This window comes from Aquila chrysaetos, chromosome 12, assembly GCF_900496995.4.
Source record: "Aquila chrysaetos chrysaetos chromosome 12, bAquChr1.4, whole genome shotgun sequence".
NCBI classification, from domain to species: Eukaryota; Metazoa; Chordata; class Aves; order Accipitriformes; family Accipitridae; genus Aquila; species Aquila chrysaetos.
In genome coordinates, this window is record NC_044015.1 from 6512414 (window position 1) to 6539403 (window position 26990).

General features: G+C 40.9%; 1 protein-coding gene and 1 long non-coding RNA gene across 3 annotated transcripts; one reads left to right on the forward strand and one right to left on the reverse strand.

The window, feature by feature from the left end:
* Window positions 1–3006: 3006 nt before the first annotated feature.
* LOC115349253 (regulator of G-protein signaling 18-like) lies at window positions 3007–13396 on the reverse strand. 2 transcript variants are annotated; one of them, XM_030033263.2, is made up of 5 exons: window positions 13073–13396; window positions 12292–12393; window positions 8667–8728; window positions 7456–7622; window positions 3007–4972 (listed from the first exon to the last, which is right to left on the reverse strand). In XM_030033263.2, the coding sequence occupies exons 1-5, from the start codon at window positions 13189–13191 to the stop codon at window positions 4718–4720; spliced, it is 705 nt and encodes a 234-aa protein (XP_029889123.1). In that variant the 5' UTR covers window positions 13192–13396; the 3' UTR covers window positions 3007–4717. The 2 variants fall into 2 exon arrangements, with proteins under 2 accessions (XP_029889123.1, XP_029889122.1); XM_030033262.2 differs by having other exon boundaries at window positions 8667–8731.
* Window positions 13397–13577: 181 nt separating this feature from the next.
* Window positions 13578–17869, forward strand: LOC121233710. The gene is made up of 3 exons (XR_005933704.1): window positions 13578–13827; window positions 16097–16254; window positions 17617–17869. It is a non-coding gene; the product is annotated as an uncharacterized LOC121233710 (long non-coding RNA).
* The last annotated feature ends 9121 nt before the right edge of the window (window positions 17870–26990 follow it).

Below are 26990 nucleotides of genomic sequence, written 5' to 3' on the forward strand. Positions count from 1 at the left end.
AGAGTACAAAAAATGGATGATGACAACAAGACATTAGCAAGAAAAAAGTAGGAACGGAAGCGAGCTGGATGGTGCATAGGGGAAATACATTTTTATCTGTGGCACAGAGCCACACAGGAGCTTAAAGGGCATTTGACTGAGGCATTTGACTAAAATGCAAAAACCAGAGTGGGATCTAGGACAGGCATCTGAGCAAGGCATAAGTTTATGAGCATATGAATCACTGAAGAGAGGAAGATGATTTTATGCAATTTTTTTTCTCAGTTGAGGTCTTTTGGCAGTATGTGTGGAAAGGAGAGGGAACTGCATTCAAAGCAGTAGTTAATTAAGGCAGGCTGAGCAGCTGGGGACAAAAAGGAGAGAAAAATGATCTGCCTTTTGTGAGTCACTTACAAGTTGTAGCATGTAAGAGCGATATCACCAATCACCTACTTTAGTGGAAGATGGAAATCTATGTTTTTCTTTGAGATTCATCTTAGATTTCATTCCTCTTGTTTCTTGTCAGTTCAAAAATTAATCAAGGGGTCTTTTTCAAAATAACAAATCCCAAAAGCCAAAGAAGATACATGTATATGTGTATTTCCACCTCTCTCAAGTTAAACAAGAACAGCAGATAATAATTCAGCTAATTTAAAGCATCTAAGTAGACCTAAGTATTGAAAGAGGAGACAAACCTTTGTGCTATACAAGGCAGCAGATTATTTCCCTTGTACCTTGGGTCTGGAGACTTCATGTAAGGAGTAAAGTGAAGTGTTTATGTAGGGTAAATTATTGTGTCGGTAAGAGGAGTATTTTGAGAGCTCTTACTGAATGGCACATACAAATCTAAAAAGCTGCTACATAAAATAATCCTCAATAAAAATACTTGCCTGATAGGCCTTGTATATGTATTATTTGCACTAGGTCAGCTAAACAAGAGGATTTACATAACTATGGCATTGATTCTGCCAAAACTAGAGAAGTCCAACTATGTTCTCTGGCACTGCTCTAAGGTGCAGGGCTAGCCCTTAGTCTGATCAATCCTGTCTAACTCAATCCTGGAACAGCATCACAGACTTGTACAAAATCTATGCTTAGTTCATCTTCCAGGATTACAGTAGAGCACTAAGTAGTAGAGCACTCATTTTCTTTCACTAAAGGGAGCCTCTTCTAGACAAAACCCTTTGCCAGATAATTATGTCATTTTAGTTTATCTTTGTGCCCTTTGCCTTCCTTTCTCTGAATTTATCTTGGCTTTCTTTTTGCAGTAGTTCCCATGGCATTAGTCTGCTGTAAATTCAGCTACGGTTCATAATTATCTTTGAAAAACATACATGCATAAATAGCTACCAGGAATATCTTATTTGTTTTGTTTTCATTAAAAAACTCATAAGAGGGACTAGCACTGTCAGTACCACAGACTGATAGTTTTGAGGAATGCCTCCCTGGAGATAAGGAAAACTTTCCATGTGTCTGTGAAATGAAACAAAGGGCGCCTGCTGACTTGTATTTATCATTTACAGACCCTTTGACTAACAGCTGGTTTTTTGCTAAGAAGAAAAAGTCTTACTCAAAGTACTACATTTGTCATTAGTTTGGATTTTGGAACAGTATTAAATATACGTATTTTTTTCATTTATTTCATCCATGGCAAGAGTAAAGGTGCAGATTCTCAGCTGGTATGAAGGAACATAATCACACCAGGGGAGAATCCAGCTGCAAATGTGTAGGTCTTATGCCTGTGTTGCAACAGACCCACTGTTAACGCTCTGGTGGGTCTGTTCTCAAATCTGTTCTCTTTCTCTAACACAGTTAGCAATACACATCATAGGAACATGTGTATTTTAAATATCTGAGAACTCTGGCATCCAGACATTGTTGGTGATACTAGAGATTCCCTAATCAGAAACAGGATCGTTTCTGGCAGAATTGATTCATGTTTAAGGGATAGACAGTCAAAGAGCAAGGGTAAATAATCTATCCAGAAAAACAGAATCATAGAATCATAGAATGTTTTAGGTTGGAAGGGACCTTAAAGATCATCTATTTCCAACTCCCCTGCCACGGGCAGGAACACCTTCCATTAGACCAGGTTGCTCAAAGCCCCATCCGACCTGGCCTTGAACACTTCCAAGGATGGGGCATCCACAACCTCTCTGGGCAACCTGTTCCAGTGCCTCACCACCCTCATGGTAAAGAATTTCTTCCTTACATCTAATCTAAATCTACCGTCTTTCAGTTTGAAGCCATTACCCCTTGTCCTATCACTACACGCCCTTGTAAAAAGCCCCTCTCCAGCTTTCCTGTAGGCCCCCTTTAGGTACTGGAAGGCTGCTCTAAGGTCTCCCCAGAGCCTTCTCCTCTCCAGGCTGAACAACCCCAACTCTCTCAGCCTGTCTTCATAGGAGAGGTGCTCCAGCCACTCTCTGATCATCTTTGTGGCCCCCCTCTGGACTTGCTCCAACAGGTCCATGTCCTTCTTATGTTGGGGGCCCCAGAGCTGAACACAATACTGCAGGTGGGGTCTCATGAGAGTGGAGTAGAGGGGGAGAATCCCCTCCCTCGACCTGCTAGCCACACTTCTTTCGATGCAGCCCAGAATGCAACTGGCTTTCTGGGCTGCGAGCGCACATTGCTGGCTCATACTTGGTTTTTCATCCACTAATACCCCCAAGTCCTTCTCTGCAGGGCTGCTCTCAATCCATCGCCCAGTCTGTATTCGTGCTTGGGATTGCCCCGACCCATGCGCAGGACTTTGCAGTTGGCCTTGTTGAACTTTGTGAGGTCCACACAGGCCCACCTCTCGAGCCTGTCAAGGTCCCTCTGGACCTTGACATATATATATGTACGTATATATATACTGACTCCAGCAATGAAATTGGGTTAGAAAGTTGCCTTTCACTACATTCACTTGTTCATGTGACATCTGTGACAATGACAATAGTGGTGTAGACTGTAAAAAAACGGAGGCTGACAAGCTCCAAAGCTGCATTTGGTATCAATAAAGAGACTGAAATACAATATCAATGCTACTAAAATGATTTGATTTATTCCTGAATCACTGTGCCCAGGTTCTAACAACTTACACAGTTAGAAATAGCATGTGCCTGGAGTTTTGGGATCATGGAAGGATAATGGAATAAACCAGCAAGGATCATACTCCTCATAGTTACAAACGTGTTTCCTGTCTATTCCCCAGGTAAAGCTAAGAGTTTGGAGATGGTGCCCAGGTCATTGCAGCTCAGCAGCGTTTCCTGGTGAGTTTGGGTCTCTGCGCACAGTAACACTTTTGATTGAAATGGTAATGATTGCAGCTAGTATTGAATTATAAGTGAAGTCTTCACATTTTACTCATCAATGTACTAGTGATAAACTGAATCCTGACAACTTTTTAGGTAGATCACTTCAGATTTATTGAAAGTTAGTAAAGCAGACACAGAAACCCTCAGATCAAGCAGTTCATGTATACCCTGAATTAGTAAAGGATATAAAGTCCCATACTTACAAACTGCACCTCTTCACTTTGACCACTTACAGAAAGGGGAAGAAAAGGGAGAAAGCTTAAATTCCGTGCAAAGTGACTGAATATACAAGTCATAGTTACAGCTAAATCCTGCAGCCACTTGCTAAACTGAACCAATGTTTAAGATTTTAAGAATTGCCCCATGCTTCAAAGTATGACTGCATCAATTCTGAAAGAAAAGGACAGGATAACTGCATATACTGACTATGAAAAAGATATGCGTGACTTCAATAATAAAGAAATAAAAGGGGAGATCTCTCCTTCCTTCTCTATAACCATAGTGAGTATATTAATGACCGGTAGAACTGAAGGTTATTCTACCTGAGTCCAAGAGCTGTTAATTTTCAGATTCTTTCTCAAAATAAAAGGCAGAAAAAATTTAGAACAAAGTTTAGTAACAAAGTTGGTATACGATTAATACATACAAATAAAAGTAGAATTTTTTTTAATATTTATATACACACATACACATGACCTGATATTTAATTACACATATTGTGTTAAAATAGCACTCTTGGCCCTTTGTTGCTGCTCATTTGATTGCAGAAAATTAGAATACAAGTATTTGATGACAAAGCTAATCTGTACAGCGTAACTTAAATACAGAGAAGAGACACATGTAATATGAAAACAGCAGTACCCCCAAAAATTAAATAGGTTTTCTTATGTTCCTCTTAAAATATGGAATAGCTAAATTTTAATTATGCAGTGGCTGTAGTTAAAATCCATGTAATTTACATTATACCTAATAATGTTCCTATGTGTTTTGCAGTATGAGAAAATACCACAAATACTCTGCTTAGTGTAGGAAATACTGCAGAAACATAAATATGTGCAAAGGCTAGGTATATAGATTCTAACTGTGATGAAACTCTGTCCTAAATAATACAGGTCCAAGATACATGGTAGATATTATCAAATGGCATTTTATACAACATTTTTATGCAGGAAACTCAAATTTTTCCTCCAAATACGATTATAGCTCTTGCTTGAGTTTAAAAAAAATACTGTATGAAAACTTTACATGATGTGTCATGGCAATATGTTGCCTACATCTCTATAATAAATGAGATTAATCACCAGCTACAGAACTCTGACCTGGTATAAGTGCATGTAACTTTGCTTTCCACTCATTCACACCTGCTAAAGATTTGGATTTTAAAACACATATGAGTTGCTGCAGTAGCTAGAATTTATGTGGGTTGAGTTTCCCTGTTACCAAACGGTAAAGTCTGGTCGTACACCCTGGAAATCACTGACAGTAAAAGATCGCGATCGTCTCCTAAGGGTAGGACGACTGGGATTTCTCCCCTTAACCAAATTTAAATAAGGATCAGATCTTAGGAAGCGTGGGTAGCTGTCTTGCTCCATCAGCCTGTAGACTGTGTTTTGTGCTGCATCAAAGGTGGTGATGATGGGCTGTTCAATATTCTGACTTGTGACTTCTTTGGTTTGAAAGTCCAAATTCACCTGGAGAATGAGGAAAAGTATATTTCTTTAATGTACATCCATGCATTTCTTTTGTTATTATCCATAGCAATGATACTGTACTTTGGTGAAAGTCTTTTCTGGTAAGATGACCTTGAATCCCTGATACAATGAGATATTAATACCACAGAATTAGTTAGTATGTTCATGTCCAGTAATGGCTGTCAGAAAGTCTTCACAGATGTGTCATTGGTACAATGGAAAACCAGTAAAATAGAAGATAAAGTTTGATGTTTGACTAAAAGAAACTTTCTAATAGTGATCTTTGTATAGCTGCAGCTGTCAGGCTTTGCAACAACAGACTAATACAGAACTCCCTCCATTCTCATTTAGGATTCATGTAGAACTTTGTCTCATTAGACCATGTTAGTGAATATTTAAAATTTCTGGTTTCTGTGTAGAGTTTTTGTAGTAGGAAGGTGAGAAAACTCTAATAATTAAAAATATAAAAATTATTTTAATGGGTTTCTGGAAGCTTTAGATGGGAAAAGCATATCAAAATGATCATTTCTTCCATGTGCTGTTGCATGCATCCTGGGAAGATTTAACTAATATAAGAATTTTATTAAAGTGTCAGGCACTGATTTAAGCATGCTATTTTGAAAAATAGGATAGAATATATAAAAAAATTGTTGATCCAGTCAAAAAGTGACTTCTATAATATGCTTTTTTTCCCCCTCACTGAGATACACCTGTCATTTCCATAAAGCTAGTTAAAACAAATAGTTTAGATCTAAGAACTGAAGGGCAAATAAGGATGATAAAATGGTCCACTCATCAAACCTAAGATTTTATGATCCTATCAAACTGTACACTCAGAAATTTGTGCGTAAAAGAGCTCTGCTGGACAAGAAGTTAGTCAGCGAGAAGAGGCAAGTTCCAGAACTGCGTGGTCTGAAATGAGATGCTGTTGACTGGTCTCAGCTGCTCAGCTGAACCCGAGGAATTAAGTTTCACCGAAGCCAACTGCTTAAGGTGAACAACAGCACCCACACTACGTGCACCAAATCAAAAGTATGACACATAAAGAAATCGTTACATTACTGTTAGTCAAAGTACGACTTCCACACCCTGTCCCCTCCCTAGCTTTCCTCCTGCTCATCTTTTTGCTTACGTCAATCTCATAAGCATTGACAGCATCAGCGCTTGATGCCCTACCATAACTGCTCATAGATTGATCAATTGGCAATGACAGGTTCTACCTCAAACAACTCAGGGGGTTTCTTTTTATGTAAGGTCCACCGCAAAGACATGCAGCAGGGGAAGAAATAAAAAGGGACATGTCTTTGAAAGGTAATGTTTCCTAGGAAAAGCAGAACTTAATCTTGAATATAATCTATGGGTATTACAGGTGGAAATTGCACCATTTTGCAATCCTTCTCTTAAAATGAGAATTACACCTTTTTCACCCTTGCTACAGGGAAGTAGCAGTTAGTGTTTAACTTTTGCTATTGTGACAGATAAAAGAATACAGGGGAAAAGGAGCATTGGCAAGTGACATATTTGATCTGCTCAAACTTGATAGAATTATGGGAAATTTTAAGTCCAAAAGACTTATTGAAGAGGCTGATTGTGATTTCAGTGAGAGTTCATCACCTCCCAACCTGTTCATCTCCTTCCTAGAGCAGGCAAAAAATTTTGCTTTTGCTCATTTATGAATCCTTTATAACAGGCTTCAGTAACATGAAGAAATTGTAAATATGAAAACTTTTTGCATTGTTATAGTAATATAAAAAGGCCTTAGTGTTGGTGAAGATTGACATATCAACATATTTTTGGGTATGTTACTGTCAGCACATACAAAGAATATGCAATTAGAGCTGGGGGGTGGAAAGAGGGGAGGGGTCAATCAAGAAAAGTCCATGCTTAAAACATAATTATTATTTTAAAGGATATGTTTAATTTAATAGTTTCTTCTAGTCTCTTTTAGTCTTGTGGCTTATTTAAAATAAAAGCTTCTGAATCTCAGTTATGTAATAATTTAATAGATAATTACTGGTTTAAGAGAAAGGGAGAATAAATCAGTTGTTCTGGAGGTAGCTTTACATAAAGACAGATAATACTTTTTCACAAATGCTAGCTGGTATGTCTCATTGCAGCTTTAACATTTAACATCACTATTTTTTCTTAAATATACCCTGTATATGTATATATATATCCTGGCTTTACAGAACAACATTAGGAATCTCTGATTCCTGTGATATAATATTTAAACACATGCTCTACGCTTAGAAGAGTAACATGGAGAGAGTATTGAAAGGAGTATGGAGGACAGTGAGAATAATCTATGCAGTTGCTTCCAGATTTCCTTCCAGAGCTTTGACATTTAAGATACAGCCTTCTTACGTCAGTGACTACATGATTAACTGTTGCCCCTGCTTCTGGGCGTGCACTTCCTAAAAGCAGATTTCATCAGATGCAGTTGTGTCAAATACTGTGTACAATGAAGAACGTTTTTACTATACCTCTTTTGGAGCATCTTTCTGTATGAATGTTTCATAAATGGTCTTAGCTTTTGGCAAAAGTTCATGTGCAGTTTTGCTTTTCTTGTAATCCTCGCAAGCTATCCAGAACTCGATGTTCTCCTCACTGAACTCAGTTTTCAGAAACTTTGTAAAGGCATCCAATCCCGCTACAGAAGGGAACGTTGAATTGCATTAAAAACCCATATGCTTATTGGACAGTTACTCTTTTCACACAGTCAGCACAAAATAGGCTGTGCTCCCTTTGAATTACATCATGTTACAGATAATAATTTTAAAACACATAAAGGTTTTAAAATAAGTGCAGTTCTTTCATTATGATCCTGAGTGCTGTAACTCCCATTACAGAATTCTCAGCATCTGTAAAAATTCACTACCAAGATCTCGTGAATTTAGAAATAGAAGCAATCAAAACATGTAGAGGTATGTGAAAGTGACGGACTTTATTCTGGCTGAATATCAGCCTAGGCTGACCAAAACACTATTTTAATCTTTGCTCATAAGTAGACTGTTGTCCAGTAACAATTTAAAATGAATAGCTTTTAGCATCTTTACAATTTGCTTTATCCTCTTGTTATTATGCTGAAGATATTTTCTTTCCCAAGTATGCTTAATCTGTGGAAGTAATGCAATCGTATTGATGTCAATTGCTGAAGGAACAGATTTGAAAAGCACATAGTGTCCAGCACTGTAGTTGGATCATATGTGTGTCCCTCCAAAATGGAAGGAGGGACATACGTGCATTTGATAATCATGTAAGCAACAGGCCCTTTCAAATGATGGCCAGCTTTGATCCTATCACTGTTTTAGAAACAAACTGTATCAGAAGTGACAAAGTCTTTTCTTAAGTACATAGAACATGTTTTCATTTTTAAGGTTCGGTCTTGCAGTCAAGAATATTTGAGCAATATTCAAATGAAAATCTACTGTTTAGTGAAGGAACTCTTTGCTGCCTGTTATATTACTTTGTTCAATAAAATACGAAACTTAAAAGTTATATTCAACTATTTTCAGTAGTTGACAGCATGCTATAGCCTAAGCATGTGAGCGGAGCAGAAACACGCACTGCTATAAATGACCCATCGTACCTAGTTTAGGTAACTGCCAGGTCTATTTAAATGCACAATTGGATTTTATAATTTTCCATCCTTTTCCATCCTAACAGTCAGCACAGAGAGGAAAAAACTACTAACCTTTCTCAGAAAGCAGTTTGTCAAAAGATTCTCCCCATTTCACTGCTTCTTCAGGAGACACACTGCTTAAGAAACAAAGTGGGTTTGAAGAATTGGCATATTATGTATTTATGAAGCTGTTGTAACATGTGTTATCTGTTAACATTATTGCTCAGGACTGTTTCCCAAAGCCTTTGATTAGATGACATCACTAAAGGAGCTCATTCTCTTAAGGACTTTAGAAACATTTGGCTTAATTTTTTTTCTGACATTTTTCCTGCAGAGTTGTACTTCTTCCCCCTGTTTAAAAAAACATCACAGCAGAGATTTTTTTCTTCAGTGTTTGTGTTGTGCTACTAATCTTTAAGGGAATTGAGATCATGCTGTATGGTAAAATTCATAAGGGAATCAGGTCAGTCACCTATTTAAACTTTAAAAATACTCTTGCAGAGATGTGGTTTTGAATGCACTCGGTCTGAGGCTGTTACCACAGTCTATTTTTAATGAAATATGGGAAATTCTATAGCCTGAAGACAAAGTTGTAGCAATATGGTTTAGGTGATAGTCTTATAGGGTAATAGCACACATAGCCTGGTTTGTTTACCACAAAAATTTTTCAAATGTCATGTTATTCTGAGACACTGTGCTCCATTTATAAAACGCCACATATTCTTCGTCAAATATGTCAAGTTGCATGTATTTTACTTTGATTTCAAATATTCTGCTCTAGAGAACAATGCAGAAAGGATAAAAGAATACCTTACTTCATTCATGCAAATACAATTTTGGAGAAACCCTTTTTTTGTTTTGTACAGATTAACCCTGTACACACACCTGGACAGTACTTTGATTTGTAGTAGACCAGAACTGGAGTAAGCCCAGAGATGAACTGTATCATGCTAGGACTAGGACTTAAGTTCCAAGCCTGAAAGTGAAGTTCATTTTTATCAGGTGCTTTATGAATATTAATATTTAGAACCATTTTCATTCGAGGGCAAAGCACAGTACACTAAAAGTATCAGTAAGCAACTTGTCCAGGGTTAGTTGGTTAGAACAACTTCTTATGGACTGAACACTTTTGGATATGATTCCCCCTTCCTCACGGAGGCTTGCCGTTCTGTTGCCTGATTCACATAGTTTGGGTTCCCTTTGCAAAATCTGTAGACACATGAAGTTTAGATGAAAGGAAACTCCAGTCACTTTGGGAAGAAATTTAAGCCAGTAATGGTCCTGGTTTTGCAAAAAAATAAAAGGAGGATTTTTTTTTTTTTTTTTTTTTTTTTAAATAGGTGTCACGTCTCCTAGCTGAAGTCATTGCTTTATAGGAATGAAACTTTTAACTAGGGACAGACAAACAGTTCTTGAGAGGTACAAATGCTGGAGAACTGAAATTCAAGAAATGAGCATAGGATGCAAAGTAGGGGGATTCTGGAGTCAGGGAACATGAGACCTCACTCCTTACAGAGTTTTTCAGTTATGAGAAGTACAAAAAGTGCAGTTCTCTGAACTGTGTGGACTTGTAAGTCTGGGAACAGTGGGTTCCTATAGCTACAGAAATTAATTTGGTTATAGTGAAAGATAAACCCTGATGACTTCAGACACAATATGCAGTCCACAACTGCACGGAATGCCAGAGAGGTTCTTTGCTGGGTTTGGAAACTCTCAGTGTGAATTTCTAGTTTTCCTTCAGGAACTGCATCAACCCAGTAGCTTCACAGATCCCCAACACCTGGGTGCAGCAATGAGCTGCTGCAATAACAGACAGAAACCAAGATTTGTTCAGCTTTGCCACTTTCTAAAAATGAGAAGAAACTAATTAACAGGTTACAGGCATTTCCACTATCACCACACTATCCATGTGCAGTGTTTCATTAAATTATCTTTCTACTTACATTAGCATCTCTGTGTGAAGAATGGAAATCATAAAAACTAAATCACTTTAAGTAAATCACTTAAATAATAAATCTCAAACTATTATCTCACTTTATTATTTGAAGAACAGTAATTTTCTTTTTCCTTTTTTTTCCATTTTTGCCAAAAATAATCTACACCTCTATATATATAGAGAGAGAGAAAGATCAGCAAAAATCTACCAGTTTCCCTTCCGTACCACAAGAACAGCAGAATCCCTGTTAGTCAGGCACCTGCTGACAGTAATGTGGTAAAAAGCAGTTGGCTGAGTGAAGAAGTGATAGTCTGTTAAAAGGGGAAAATTCTTCAGAGAATTATTTATCGCTATTGTATCTGCCTCTGAAAGTGCCTTTTCACAGATTACGAGAATGCATTGATGGCTGTGTACTTTCTATGAAATACCCAGGGGTAATCAGCCACCCAATACTGTCTGCATACAGGTGGCATGGAGGCTGTGCCTTCTCTTTTTAGATGCACTCTTGGCATGGTTTTACATGTCTGGAACTGAGAAACGGAAAAAGGGTGTTCTCAGCACTGTTTTACCTTTGTTCATCATTGCAATGTCTTGTATTTCTGAGTGAACTGTAAAACCATTGAATTAAGGCTTCTGTCAGCAGGAAAACAAGAAAGAGAGAGAAAAAAAAGAAAGTAATGAAGTCCCCCATGACCGTGGACTGGAAAGTCTTCCAGATCATGAGTACACCCTGTCATTTGGATGGGCATGATATTTGGACATGTGAGCAACAAACACTGCTTAATTATCCAGATGCATAGGTGCAAGTGTTTAGATACCCACTTCTCAGCCACTTTTTCATGGGTTCTAGAAACAGAGTTTGGGCCTTTATACAATTTCTACCATGTGTTCAGAATTAGTAAGGGCTGGTAGAAGGAGTTCCGGTCAAAGCAGGCACCTTGGTCCCAAAGATAGTAACTGCTTAAAGAAGGTTCATCAAGCTTAACGAGACAAAAGAGCACAGGAAGCACTGAAGTGTTCTGAAGGGATCTGTGGTGGAAAGAAAGGGGCGGCTAATTTTTTATGCATGGAGTTGCAGTACTTTACGTACTCCTTCTTTTCAGCCAAGACCTACAAATGCAATTCTTAATATATCAGTGAGATCTTGGTAACTCACTGAAGTCAGGAACTAAACTCTTATTGAAGTCAACAAAACCAAGATTTTACCCTGCATCTTTTTGAGAAATAGTATAAGAGGGACAGTATTACAACAGTGTTTAAACAACAGTATCTGAATTTTGGAGACGAGAGTGTTTAAACAATTACTGCAATTATTGAGGAAATATGCATTCAGTATTTGACATGCATCTGTCACTTGTACATCACAGAATTCTTTGGAAAACCTGCTTTCCAAGGAGCTGTGTGATTTCCCTGTAAGCAGTAATTAGTCAGCTACATTTCTGAGTTGCTTGCTCAATACAGTCAGTGGACTAATAACGCTGTTGGCATGAGTAAAGGTTTAAACCTATCTGCAAGTGTATGGGGACCAGTCTACACCTAGTAGTGTGAAAACACTAGTGGTGAGTTACCTTGATGCACACCAGATAATTCTATAGTGTTTGTACGCTTGGGTTAGATTGCTAACTATTAAATTAAATAGATCTTGAAAGCGTTATCCTCTGCGAAGTCTGAATGCACAGGCACAAATGCAGGAAACGTTCTGAGTCACACAGGCACTTCCTGAAAGGAATCCCCACCAGCTCAGTCTTTTATAATGCTTACCTTGCTGCTTTTGTCAAGCTTCCAGGTTTACCAAGATGATCACCTTCATGGAATTCAGGTTTCTGCAGGAGAAGGCTCAGCCTATTTCTCTTCTGCTTAGCTCTACAACAGATTTAGGGTAGCTTTTCAAGCAACCTTGTTGAAAGTTGGGGGTTTACCCTCAAATATTTCCTTTGACTAATATATCTGCTTCTGCATCATAGATCCCCGATGTTCACTTTTAGTAATGTTGATGTTACTTCTACATATATTATTCACATTAATGATTTTTTTTTCTTTATACCTTAGCACAAATTTACATATGAAGCAGTGACAAAGAGAAATGGAAATCTTTTCATTTTCAGTATCTTTTTCATTTATTTTAAAGATAGGAGGGTGAGATTTCACATTAGAGAACATAAACGGTTGGCTCAGCATCTTCTACTTTTAATGTTTTGCAAAGAAAAAGGAAGTATTGCTTTCTGTCATTTGAAATTTCTAAAAAGAAACTTTACCAGATCATATTCAGGCTTTAAAGAAGCGTTTCTCAGAACTTCCTGAAACCTCCCTTTCCTATTTTCTTAGTTTATTGTTTCATTTGTTTCTTCTTCTTAAAAAATATTTCCACGATGAATTAATATCTTACGTATACAATTCCTGGGATTGCAGTTCATGAGTTTTCATATATATATAAGTCAAAAATAATATGATCTGTGCCCTACATTCTTACCCACAAGCTATGTTAGAAGAATCCTCTACGTAAACAGAACACTCAGAGTGTCAGCATGACCTTAAAACTTACCCAGGCTTGCTTGCTTTATGTGGCTCTTCTTTAATTGTTGATTTCATGACTTTGTAATAGGATTTATCCTTTGAAGCAGAAATGTTTAGTTGGGGGAATAAAAGAAGTGGGTTCTCCATCTTCCTTTAAAAAAGCTTCACAGTTTCAGAAAATGTTTCTTTTACTTCCTTACAGCAGTTGCATCTGGCGTAACTGATGTGCTCGGGAGGGCTCTCACATGCTGTATCGGGCTGGGTTGCCCCCAGCTGGCTGTAGAGCAGTTTCCAGAGCAGGTAGTGGGAAGAAGGAGGTTCTCCACCTTCACTGCCACTGCAGCTGCAAGTACACCGGACTTTATGTGGGGTTCTGGTTTTACAGTCGTCATTTAGGGAAGTGAGATTGCGGCTTTGCAAAATGGCCGTTGATAATCCAGACAAACGCAGCTATCAACAGAGAGCAACTCCTGGGTTTCTGCTTGTGGAACTTGGTATTTTACTAGACTTAGGATGACGCCATCATTTTCCCCCAAACACCTGTGAGAAGTGTACAGTTTCTCTAAAATGAACTTTAATGAGAAGAATTTTCTATAAAATAACGTATAACATTGTCTTAAGCTCTTAGAAGAACTTCTAACTGACCTTAAACTGCCCTCTACAGCCTCAAGTGCCATATGCTGGACACAAAATCAGTTCTACCCAGAGTATGCTAACTTGAAACTCAGGGTTTCTCACAGTCTCCTGCAAGTGCCAGATGAAGCTGTGTTGATCAGATATTTTGTAAGCGGAGATTTTAAATTTTGCACCATTTTTCAGAAATGATGAGCACCTACTTCTAATGTCAAGTTTGTCCACTTAAAACTCCTCCTTTATCTTTTATATCTGTGGCTTTATTTTCATTTACAATCTCCCAGCCAGGATAAAATGTCTTTAGTTCAGCACAAAAATTTGTGATTTTTTTTTTTTTTTACAGTAAATAACCAAAAATTTCTCATTTCAATTTACATAATGTAAAAATGTATTAAGTTTTTAGGTTGATCATCACAAATTACCTCTTCACATACAAGCTTGATATCAATTAAGTTTCTTGTTCTTAAGTATAATCTGTGTTGGAGATGTCACAGGAAGAATACATCTACCAACAAAATCCATTCAACGTTAGCTGAATGAGAGGCTGGAAAAGATTAAAATTATGCAATAGTTAATTGATTAGGAATTAAATAGCTCTCCTTTTTTAATGCCAATGTCTCATTTTGATTATTCAGGTAAGACACTGAGCCCTGGGGAGAAGACATGACCTCATCACCTTCCCACAATTTTGTCCAGTTCTGTGCAATTACTGCAACATGGGTAAGTTCTGGTGAGAGTCCCACCATGGCCTTTTCTTTGTGGCTTGTGGAACTAAGGAGGATGGAAGGTACTAATATTCAAAAGAACTAAAAAAAAACTCTCCTGGGACTCCAAATTCCTGAAACGTAACAAAAAAGATGTTATCTATTGTGATTTTTTTTTAAGTGGGAAAAAATGAAAGAAAACTCACCTGTATTACATGTGTGATACAAATTTTAAAATTGGACTGAATGGGAAATATTCAGTGCAAAACTGCCTTTTGTGACCCAAGGACCTTAAAGAAGCAGGGTTATGGTTTTAAACTGCATTTTCAGTTTCAAAGTAGGCTTATATATCACATCCTGCTTATTTTAAACTGGCTTTAGCCACAGCTGTCTTTAATAATATATTCTGCCTTTTACCAACAAGTAAATAAATATAGAATGCATGATTTTATTCATTTCTCTGCAACAGTGGTAGGGACATGAGCTCTTTTTTTCACCTATTATGTGTATATAATACTGTCTGTGTTCATCTGCCATCATTTTATTACCTGGTGATTTCAGTTCCTGAAAAATGTTGTTAATTGTAGCCTCAATAGTTCATATAAGCTGATTTAAGAAAGATTTGCAGCATGAAACGCCACTCAGAAGTGAATTATGGTTGCCTTGCTACTATACCATGTAACTTATAGATGGAAATGACCCGTTATGTCACCTCTTTCAGCACCCACCAACAATGGGCTCTCTCCAGCATACATCTGAATGGCTTGTCCAATCTTAAATGACTCTAAAGCAATGGGTGTTACGTCTTAGATGCTTGAAATATTACTGTACTATACTGTGACAATATTATCAGTCCCAAATGCAGCAATGTGCTGTGCATCTCCTGAGAATTCATTTGGAAAATTTTTTTTTTTTTCTTTTTTGGGGGGTGAAAAGGGGGAGGAAGGGAATAATTACAAACAATCTCTTCTTTTTTTCCGCCCCTACTTTTTTTTTCCATTAATAGAAAGCTAATATTAAATCCAGGCCCTGAAGTAGCCAAATTGCATCAAAGCCAGTCTGTGTTTTGTCAATGACGGTGCTGGTGCTAATAAGTATTTCTGTTTTGCACTGCAGGCTACAGTAGTTATAGCAACGGTATTAATGACCCTGTAAATGCTTCTGGGCCGTTTTGTATACTGCAAGATGATGATATAGAAAATGACTATGTTATTTTAAGCCAGAAAAAGCAGACCCAGAATATTATGTTGATGACATGACTAGAGACCTAGAAAGCTCTAAAGAAATTTGGGATGAGAACCAAATGTCCTGATTCCCAACTGTTTCTCTAACCACTGAAATGTATTCAGAAATCTTTTGAGAAGGAAACTAGTGATTTTTAAGCCCTCAAATCAAGATAATCTCTGCAAAGTGAGAGCAATATTTTCTTAATGATTTATTACTTGCAGAAAAGAATAAATACATTTTTCAAGAGCTTTCATAGTTAGATGAGTAGAATATGTATTTGCAAAACAATCTTTATGTGACAAAAAAGCAAAAATGAATACATCATAAAGTGCAGGAAGTTCCTTGACGTGATGTCACAGCTGATGACCAAGTCATGCTTAACTTGTGTAGACGCAATAGCTGCCCTCTGTGAAAGAAATATTGATTGATACTATTAGCAATAAGGATACTGTATTATACACTGAATATGTTGTATTTCTTTTTTAAAGGTAAGCACTGAAAGACTCAGACTTTCAATTCAGCTGAATAGAAGTGAAGCCCTGATTGAGTGGTTCAGCTCAGCACAAAGAACTAGAGCACAATGAGGAGTTCTCCTTTGTTAGTAATCCCGCAGCACCTCTCTTCAAGCTATTTTGTTACTTGCCAGGTAAGTGTAAACTTTGCCTCCTTTATGTCTATGCTCATGTTCTAGCACTGCCCGGGCTCCTCCACAACTGAGTTCCACCATTGTTGCTTATTCAAATCCAACTCTGCCAGTATGGCTTTTGTGAGTTGTTTGTTTTAGTTTCTGCTGAAAGGAAGCGATATTCATCTTTGTGGGAAGAAAAAAAAAGCAACACAGCCTCTTTACTGTCCTGTGAAAAATAAACATGGAAAGAAACTTCACTGAAGAGCATGGGCTGAAAAGATGTATTTCCATATTTCTCTTTCTTTTTCCTGTAAAGGGATTCAGGAGTTGAAAATTAAAATCACGTTTTGAATGAATTTGGCTTCAATAAATAATTCTGCTCTTCAGTAACTTCTTAACAATTTATCACTCCTCAATATTTATGTTGTTTATTCCTTATTGGAAACCATAATTGGACCTACAATTTAATAATGATATGATCCAACATATGGTTGTTTTGTTTATCTTCAGACAAAAAAACCATTTTTGCTTCATGAAGCAATACCAAAAGGAAAATAGTTTTATTGTAAATCTCAAGTAGAGGAGCTTGCAGTCTGCTAATTCAGTGAATTTCTTTAGTGGTGCACTTAAAAGTTTTATCCTTCTGCAGGAACTTGGCATGTGGGATACTTCAGAGTTAGTGGAAGAGAAGCATTATAACGTCTACACATAGTTCCCATTATAAAACCCTCTTTTGTTGCTGCTGTTTAAAAGGAAGGAAACAAAATTGCATTGTTTCAGATAGGGATCACTGACAACAGGAACATTAACACTTTGCACTCGGGGTCTGTAGGTCCTGTCAGCCAGGGATCTCAAAAGAATTTTGTAAGGCATCCGTGATGACTACTCAGGCTTGGTGCAGGCTTGGGATCTTTGTAGTTTCAGCAGAACTTCTGCTGTGGAAAATGTTTACATCTGTGCTAAACTAAATTTATTTATTTTTCTTTTGAAAGGTCAAAATAAGAAAGTGAGTCTGCAAAGTTCTCAGCTGTATTCATTTCCTGCCTGCCCCATCGTTATATGGCCAGCATCTCTGATTAGTTCTATTTACATATTACATACATCACTGTCACAATTAATCTACAGGAAGCTGGTTTCTCAGTTGAACCACTCAGTGTTTACAACTAGCTCTCCACAAGTGTACAGCAATGACATCAGTGCTCATTAGACAACTGCGTTTTAATGACCAGCTTCCGGAAGTGCTCACCTAGGACACTCACACACATTTTAAAATGTGTTTTTTTAGTGTGGTATTCACACTATGCTGAATGTTGAAGGAAATGCTGAAGGCAGGAATGTACTCTAAATCCTGCCCAAAATATCCTACTGGATTTATTTCAGTCTTACAGAAACCCAGAGGGACTCCTCACATGATAACCTGCTTTTTTTCGAAGACGAAGATTTTAGCAATCCATGCTAAGTGCAAGAAACAGCAAGTACTGGGCTGAGCGTTTTCTGGTCCTTCTGTGAAAGGTGTGGGAGAACAGAATGGAGAGATTACCAGGCAAGAGGGCTGTGACTCCTGGTCCACTGAATATTAGCGAAGGATCAAACTCCCTGCAGCAGTCAAGGGAATAAAATCTGTTTTACATCAGAACTGAGTCTGCTATCACTGAGCTACTGTGTGGTTTCAGCAGAGCCCTCATCTTGGATGTCAGTCATGTCCTCACTCTGCTTTTCCAGATTCCAGAATATCTCAGGGATGCTGCAGCACAGGTTGAACTACTACGGCAGGCATTGTCAATCCTCCATAATGCAGAACTAGGGAAGCCATAAGGAGCATTTCATATTAAAAAGGCAGCTCTGCAGTGAATAGGGCTACCCCAGAGCTGGGAGAGCACTCAAAACAGGTTTGGAAGGTCACACCTAGGTATTTAGGATGAAACTAGGCAGGACCTAAGAGCTTAGGTTCTACTGTAAAGCCGCCCTTGATGGCTGCAGTGTTGCAGCATGTGCTCCCTCAGTACAATACTGAGGCACTGATACAAATAGACCTAATACTGCCTATTTAAAGCACAGCTAAAATTTCTGCAATAATACTTTCTTCAGCTTATATGTTATTATATTTTATTCATTGTTACTTCTTCCTGATAGTGCATTGTTCTGATATTCTGATTTAGCTGACGTAAATAGTCCTAGCTTTTACAAAGTAGTATGGTGGATTGCTCATCACAGCAGTAAAAAAATTGGTACCAAAAACCTAAAAAATTAGTCTCTCAATCCTCACTAAATATATATATGTATATAAATATATTATCTTCTGTCAAAAGAAGACAGCGTCTTAAGATTTTAAAGCTCCCAGTCACATTGATTTTTCTCTTTAGTAATTACCCAAAGAAGTTCACCACTAAAATTAGATATAACTTAATAATAATTCCAGGTCAAATTTGAATGAGTATGACATCTTCAGAATGACAGAGAAATTTTCCAGGAAGGTTCAACTATTTTTTGAGGATTGAGAAAAGTTGTATTCTAAAATACAAGCTGGGGCAGTTTTATTTCCTAGACAATGAATGTTCTGCAGTAGTAGTTTCCTTTTCCTCCTCCCAATCTGTTATAAATCTTCTCTTATGAGGAGGCTGGCTTCAAGGCAGGGACGCTCATTCACTGGCCAGTCATAGTCTCTCCTCTTCTTAGCTAACACCAGAATTTCCAATAAAAGTCATTGGTTATCAAGCATCAGGGTAACACTGGCTTTCCCAAAACTGCCATCCAGTTTCTTCTTCAGATTTGCAAGAACCCTCAAGAAAAGCTTGCTGGTTTGCCTAACACAGTAATATGCTGAGGGCTGTGAATCTTAGTTAGCCTTCAGAAAAGCTTCAGGCATAGCAGAGGTAAAGCTCTGCTCTACTGAAGTACTTATGTGTATGTTTAATTTCAGTCATGCAAGAAATCTTATCCGATGAAATTTGCTGTGTTGGATTGGAGACTACGTGATCTGGCTAAGATCTGAGACATTTTGGGATGCAGCAGATGTGAGCAGCAACATAAGAAAGAATTGAACCCACTCTGAATGACAGGCAGCAGTATGGATTTTATGGATTCCTCACTGTCACCCTTGCTGTCATGTTAGTGACAAAAGACCTCGCCATTTGGGCACTATCCATTTCTCGAATTTTTCTGGCTTTTAGCCAAAGTCATGACATGCTTCATTATTACGGTTTTGATTTGACACAGTCCTTAGCTTTTGCAAATGCTGACCTTGGCAACCTCTGGTTTTCACAACAGCATCTAAACCAGATTCTCATCAGGTCCAATCTGCTGCTCTTGTCTTTCTCATCCGAGTTTCTCTGTCACATCTAGAATAACTGGAATCACAAAAATAAGTTTTGCAAAGCTTGCCAAAAATACTTCCTCAAAACAGAGGAAATGTGGTATTTGCACTTTCAGTATGCACACCAGGAAGCAAGCTATTCTAGTCTCTCTGTTCCAGTATAAACAGGTGATCATTTATCAGGTTATACTGTCAATTTGATAAACATAACACCTGTAATAATTTTGATACCGCTCTGGTCACCTAATCTAGTACAAATGCTGCATTTCATCTGTTGCCAATGAGCCTAGATTGCCCGAGGATAGAAACTGCTGGTCTGAAATGTGTCCTTGTGGCATGTATGAAGTAATTTCCATTCCAATTCACAGTGACCACAAGTCATTTTTTGTAATTCCTAGGGAAAGTCTGCAGACTGCTTTGCTCGATCCACAAGTGCCTTTCAAAGTCTAACTTTAGAGACTGTCACTGAGGCTAAGTAAGACTTTTTTTTTTTCTCCCCCAGAATGGCCTCCAAGTTTAAAATCTTTGCTTTCTGATGACCAAATTACGTCCCAGTCCTGACAGTGTTGATATATCTTCCCCAAAGGATGGAGAGCGAGAACAGCCACACAGGCTTCCAGGCCTTCCAGCACCAAAATAAGGCAGCTCAGGTGATGGGTTGACAGTGCAATGGCCACGGCTGTCCTGGTGATCCCTCTATTGGAAAAATTCTGACATGTCCTTTCTCCTTTCTTTCAAAAAAGGGGACATGAACGTCCCTGCTTGGAAATCAACATCCCAGGTGTTTTCCAGTTTCCAAAAGAGCTGTGCGCCAGAGCTGTGCACATCCCTCTGCTGCTGGCGCCTTCCTTCCCTCCTTCCTTCCTACCTAACGCTGGGGTTTGTCTGACGTGGTCCAGCTGAGGGGGGGCTGGTTTGGTTCGGTTCGGTTCAAAGTAGCAATATACAGAGGGAGAAGTTTTTAAGGACTAAAAAAGAATCAGTAAAATAGTCTGATCTTTTGCAAATATTTTGCTTAGGAGGTTCCCCGGTGAAAGGAGTTCGTTGTTGGGTTTTTTTTCCAGGGAACACAGCGCCTGGGCTGGCCAGGCCTGCTTGCGGCGCGGCGCACAGGCTGAGGCGCGGCCATGGCCGCCGGCGCCCGCCGCCGAGGGGCAAGAGCCTTAGCCTCCGCCACAGCAGTCGGCCGCCGGGTGTCGTTTATCAGCACGCCATGGGGTCACGCTTGCTGACAGGAACGGCGGTGAAAGCTCTGCCGGGCGGGGAAAGGCCGCCAGCGAGGCTCCATCTCCCGCCGTGCCGCGGACACGACATGGCGGCCCGGACGGCTCTGCCCTACGTGAGGGGCGCCGGGACTACATCTCCCGGCACGCCTCCGGGCAGGGCCCGCCGACCGGAGCTGCCGGGCCCGCCCCGGGAGTGCGGAAGCGCCCAGAGAGGCCGCGCCGGGCCCGGCGGTCGCTGCCGGGGCAGCTCCTGCCCCAGCCGGGGTCGGCTTGCGAAGCCGTCGCCCTGCGTTTGAGCACACGGCAGCGGTCTGCCTCTGGGCTGAGCCGGCGCTCCTCTTCCTTACGTGGGCAGAGAGGGCAGCGGGCGGCGGCGGGGCACGGGCTGCGGAGACGCCACCTTGGGGGGCGGCGAGGCCGTGGATCGCATCAGAGTTATAAAAATCGTGTTCTGGCTGCTGGGTTTCCTGCAGTGAGCGGGTCACGGAAAGCCCTGCTACATCGGTTGTTGCTGCTTGAACAGTTGCCCTGGGTTGGGCTAGCTGTGACCAAGGGAAGGCAAACTGGGCTTCCTGGCTCTGCTTTTATCCTACTCCTTTTACTTATCTCCTTTTCCTTATCAGGCTGTATTTCTTTTCTTTTCTGGAGGTGATGTAGTCACATCCTGACCTGTTCAGGATTTCCCCATGGTTTAGAGCTGTCTCTGTGAGCAGGGCCGGACCTGCAGCCAGCAGAAAGACTAGCTAGCGAGAGTTGAATACAGCCAGGCCGCCCTGGGGCCAAGGGAGAGTTGAATACAGCCAGGCCGCCCTGGGGCCAAGGGGGATACGCTCCGTGTGTCCATGATACAGCCCTAGCAGACCTGTGCTCTGTCTCCTGGCAGGACAGTCGAGCGTCCTACATGAGCGCACAGGCCCTGTGTTGACTCTTGCCCTGGCTTCAGGTCCAAACGTACAGCCCATGTTCCCTGATGATCTACCTTGTGAGCTATGGGAGAGCTCATATGTGAGGCAGGCCTTTCTGGTACCTTCAGTTTTGCTGCCTGGCTCACATTGACTCACCCCAGACACGTGCCACCATGTGAACTTCCTTGTCAGCTGCCTGGGGTGCAAAAGAGTTGCCCTCCTTGACTTTGCAAACTCAGACCATCAACCCTCGGTTTAAAGATCATCTGTATCAGAGAACCCTTCTGTCCCTGCTGAGAATGACCAGGATGTTCTTATTACCAGGTCAACCTGTACATTGCTGCTTCCAAAGGATCTCCCATATTTAGAGTTGGGCAATCATGCACCGGTCTCCTGGTGACCCTCTTCCAATGACAGCCCCATCAATAAGAAATCCCCGTTTGTGACAGGGCACACACCCCATTTATTTTTGTTTCTGCTACTTTCATGGCAGGGCTGTGCAGACGTGGCAAAAGACACAACTGCTCTCTTGATGTTTGCACCTGGGGTCATTATCTAGTAACTGAGTGCATGCAGGAACCTGCATAATCTCAGTTGCAAAAAAAAAGGTGGACTGTGAGCTGAGGTCCTTTTCTGGCTTCTGAAGAATCATTTGACACCGCTTTGCCTCTGTGCTTGCCATGCTGTATTCATTTAGCTGGAGTGACTGTGATGGTTATCTGAGCTGAGCTGAAAACAGGGAACTCCAGCAAGCCCTTGGGGCAGAGCCAGAGCAGACACTTCAAAAACCCCAGGCTTGAGCCTATGACATGTGAGGGAAAGCCTTCTGTGCACAGGTGAGCCTCTCTAAAGTCCCACTTGGGCTCCTGCAAAACGTGCTTCTTTTCAGGTGACTTCTTTATCTGCACTTTCTGCTTGTCATCACTTGAGGGCAGTTAAGCGCATGTCAGGTCTTGCTCTAGCTAAGTGTGATTTGATCAAATTTTAGCATTTTAGCTGTAAAATGATACAAACCCCAGTACAAGCAAGGGAAAACTCCTGGCTTTGGGGCCGGCTGTGTCTAGACTGTGCCAGGGAAGTTGTAGTTTGTTAATCACCGTCTTCCTGGGTGGGAGAGGATGCTCTCCCTTTGCTTGAATATTGCCTGCCTCAGCAGACCAGCTGATGCACCCTAAGATCATGAGTGCTAGATGTGAGACTATCCTATGGTATTTCTTGACACAGTCTGGCCTGCATAGGCCAGAAGTTGCCTGGCAAACAATGTTAGTCACATGAAAAAAAGGTTGTCCAGTGACCAATGTTCAGCTCTCAGTGTTTAATTGCAGCTGAATGCCACAGCAATAACAGGAGGCTGAGTAAGTCCAGCCAAAGTTAGTTTTTAGAAGAGGATGGAAATTTCTTATCTCTTGTCCCCAGTAGGAGTGACTCAGTGGCATTGTATGGACACTGTGATGGGCATATGTGGACACACGAGAAATGAGCACCAGAGCTCCCCAGATGGAGGGACGCAGGGTCCAAGAGAGAAGGCCAAGGTGTGTGTAGAGCAGTGAGCCTTCAGATCACAAGTGTGTGGTGAAAACCAACCCGAACAAAAGTGATGCTTAGTGGTGTCTGTCTACCCCATGACAGACACCCAGCTGACTGTTGCCTCCTTGCTGTCCTTCTGGCATGCTGGCCATGCCTTCTCCTTCCTTAGGAGACATTGGAATTTTTCTCCTGAAATTTTTCTCTTCCTGCATTAGCAGCTGTGAGCTTTGGGAACAGAGATGTGGGTGACAGATGCGCACAGCTCCTGTCCCTGGCTTTAGAGATCAACACTGTGAAAAAGTGTAAGGTGAAGTGGTTGAGTGTCAACTGACACTGAAAGAATAAGGAATATTGCTGTGGCCTTGCAAACCTCTGAGTAGGCTAATTAGCCAGGGTGATGGCATGGCTAATTGGACAAAGCTGGGTGTGGTACTGGTACAGCTGTTTTGCTGGTCTGTGCAGGGAGGAAGCCTTCTTGATTGAAGTTAAACTATTTCTAGGTCCTCCCTAATGTGCCTGGTTGTGATTTCCTTTTGGTGGGACCAGATGCCACCTGATCCGTAGAAAGGATGCAAGACATCAAAGCTGTCCTTGCTTTGCGTGAGTATTGGACCAGATGGGTCCTGACTCCCTTCCAGCCTCAGTTACTCTGTGATTCTGAACCAAAGGACTCAAGAGTCTCCCCCAACGCAAACAAGCCAGCTAATTGTCCCCAGTGAACTAGAAAATTGTAGAGTAACAAACAGCACAAACCCCATTGATCTTTGGCTCAATCCAGCATAGCACCTGAGGGAGTTGTACCTTGGACTCCCCACCAGTTTGCTCTGGGACACGCATTCCAGGGGCTGCAGGTCCCTGGTACGAGGGGGAATGTACACAGCTCTGCCTGGACCAGGTGCTACAGCTGCTGCTACTGTGTCTGAGTAATCAGCAAAGATGCATGTTTCAGACAGCAGCTGTTGAACAGAAATCATGGAGGGTCATTTAGCTAAAGTTAAAGCAGAATCAAAATGTAAAGCATTCGCCAAAGCAGATGTTTTGCTGTTGGCGGGGCTCTGCTGTGCACACCAGCAGTGGGCAGTCAAAGTCCATTGTAGTGTCCACCCAGTGTACAACCTGCACCTGCAACCCAGCAGCCAGGGGAAGGCAGAAGTTTTGCCTCGCGTTAGAAGCTAGATTTCCCCTTGGTCTCAGCACTGCCCTGGAAACCAGTACCTGAGTGGAGTCTGCAGACCAGGTAGAAGCTGGGAAAAAGGTTCAATGTACGGAAGATGGTAAAGCAGTTTTGATTTATTTTCTGAGATAGATGAGATCACTTCTTCCCTCCATGTCATAGTCCTGGGCTCTTGTATTTTTCATGCTTCATTACAAGTGTTTGTAATTATATGAGTGGCTTCAGAGGCCAATTAAGCCTTCATTTGGAGGCTGCTCTGGATGCTGGAAGCCCTCCATTAGGCTGGGTGTCTGCCAGGGAAAAACACTACATTGTCTTTAACAACTGCACCAGCTCCTATCTGCTTAATGTTGATTTTCCTATTAAGTTCAGCTAATACTTTTCTAATTGTGTGAGCTGGGCCTGAAGCCAGGCCGGGTGACTTTTGCCATCTGCTTCTCAGGCTGAATCAGAGATGAGCAAAATCCTTGCAAACACTTCACTGCGCACGTGTTCAGTCACATCTAAACAGCGGCTGTTCTCCCTAAAACTGACTCAGGCTTTTATTTGTGCCTCCTGTGTTGCTTCTCAAGGCAAGCCCCACACAGTCAGGAGATGTGGATACTAGAGAGCATGCTGACTGGAGCACTGGGGGCCTGGCATTGCATGCAGCTTACCCCGTGAGGTGCCAGAAAGGATGCCATGGAAATCAAAGGCCAGCCCACATCTCTGTTTGTGGATGAGCCACAGACCAGGAATTATTCCATGGGTTCTTTGAGGCAGATGATACAGTACAAACTGCCCAGGAGGGAGTATTTACAAATGGAAGGACTTGTTATATCCACGGGTCTGGGCATTCACACGGCATGGAAGGGAAGACACTAACAGCATGGTGGGGTAGGAGATCTCAGCCACCATTTTCAAGCAGAGTGCTTAGGGATGCCATTCATTTGCTGTGAATCTGTTACGAGAGGGCGGTACGACAAACCTACTAGACCAGGCACTTCTCACTGTGGTTGAGGTGGAGGTGTGATGTGGACCACCTCTACTCCCACTGCCTAACTGGAGAGGTACCACCTGGCTGCAGGCTGGGCATCTCTGTCCAGGAGCTGATTCTGGAAGCCTTAAGGAAAGATGGGATTTTTTCTTCTGGGAGCAAGTGTAGAGGCAATGACCAAACAAAATGTGTGTTGTATCATACTGGCAGGAGAAAAGTTGACCATTCTCTGAGAGTCTTGCTGAGAAATAGAAGCCTTCATCAACAGATGACTGACAGCCATCGCTGGAGGAGACCCATGGTCTACCCATTAAAAGTGTGTCCTTCTCAAGCCTTTTCTCTCAGGCTATGGTTCAAAAATACATATGATAACTTAAATGAAATTTAAGCAAATGTGTAGATTCCTTGCTGAGTAGGAATGAACCTAAGCACATATGATTTTATGTAATAATTGAATTGAATATTCTTTAACTAAAAATGGCCAGGCAATTAAATAATTTAATAAAAAAGCTTATTTAATTTGAATTTGCTCTGAGTAATGGCTTACACCTTCAAATTAAAATATCTATAGGATAGCAATCACTAGTTTTGCATTTTTCGTTTTAGAAACATTACTCTATTTTAACTTTAAAACCCTTGCAGCTCTAATACAATTATTACGCGCTAGTCAAGTTTTAATGCCTTATTATATCCTAATGCTGACAAATGCAAAAGAAATTCACCTTGACTCTCAGCAGCTCGTGTTTGGAGCTGATTTGCTTCTGAATGCAACAGCCCCTTGTTTCAACCCCCTCGAAAACCTGGCCCTAGGCAGGGCTGCAGCCAGTCACTTCACAGGGAGCCTGGGCCAGCGCTGTGTGACAGCAGCCGGTGCTAGCCAGGGCCCCCAGGGGACAGCAGGCCATCAGAACTCACTGATGGCCACAGGACCACCTATGGTTGCTGCACATGCTTGGACTTTGTAGATCACCAGGTCTCATCCCACAGACCTTTTGGAGCATTTGGTTTTAAAGAGTTTATTCCTCTACTAAGACAGGATTAAGAAGATGAGAAAGACTGCTGAAAATTTAGGTGTTTAAGATAGGAAATAAGGTCTGGCAGCAAAAATCATCATTATTTTCTTAAGCGTAAAAAATAAAAATAAAATTTTAAAAATGGCCATATGACAGGTTCAAAACCTAATTCATCTTGGAATTTCTGGCAGCAAAATGTGCCTCCTGCTTAAGGTGTTTGGTATGCAGAGAGGAAAGTTTAGAGAGCTTGAAATTCGCTGCAACACAGCGCTAGACATCCAAACAAGTCATTATTGTAGATGGTTTCCTGGTAGCATAAAGAAGCAAGAAGGAGCCAGGGCTATTTCAGAGCAAAGTTGAAAACACTAATTGACTTTTACTCACTGGGAAAGAAGATGTAGCATGACAAACGGCTTTGTGGTTTGAATCATTAGAGACTAAGGAGAGAGTTACTGGCTAATGGGACTCTACTGGGCAGAAATGGCTCTGTTAGGATTGCTGTGAGCAATTTGCAAGATGTGCTCGAGAAGCACAGGAGGAGTCAGCAGGAACCAGCTGACACTGCGTGGCCATGCAGAAAGCAAGGCGGTAGAGGGACGAGGCTGGAAAGGATCAGAGAA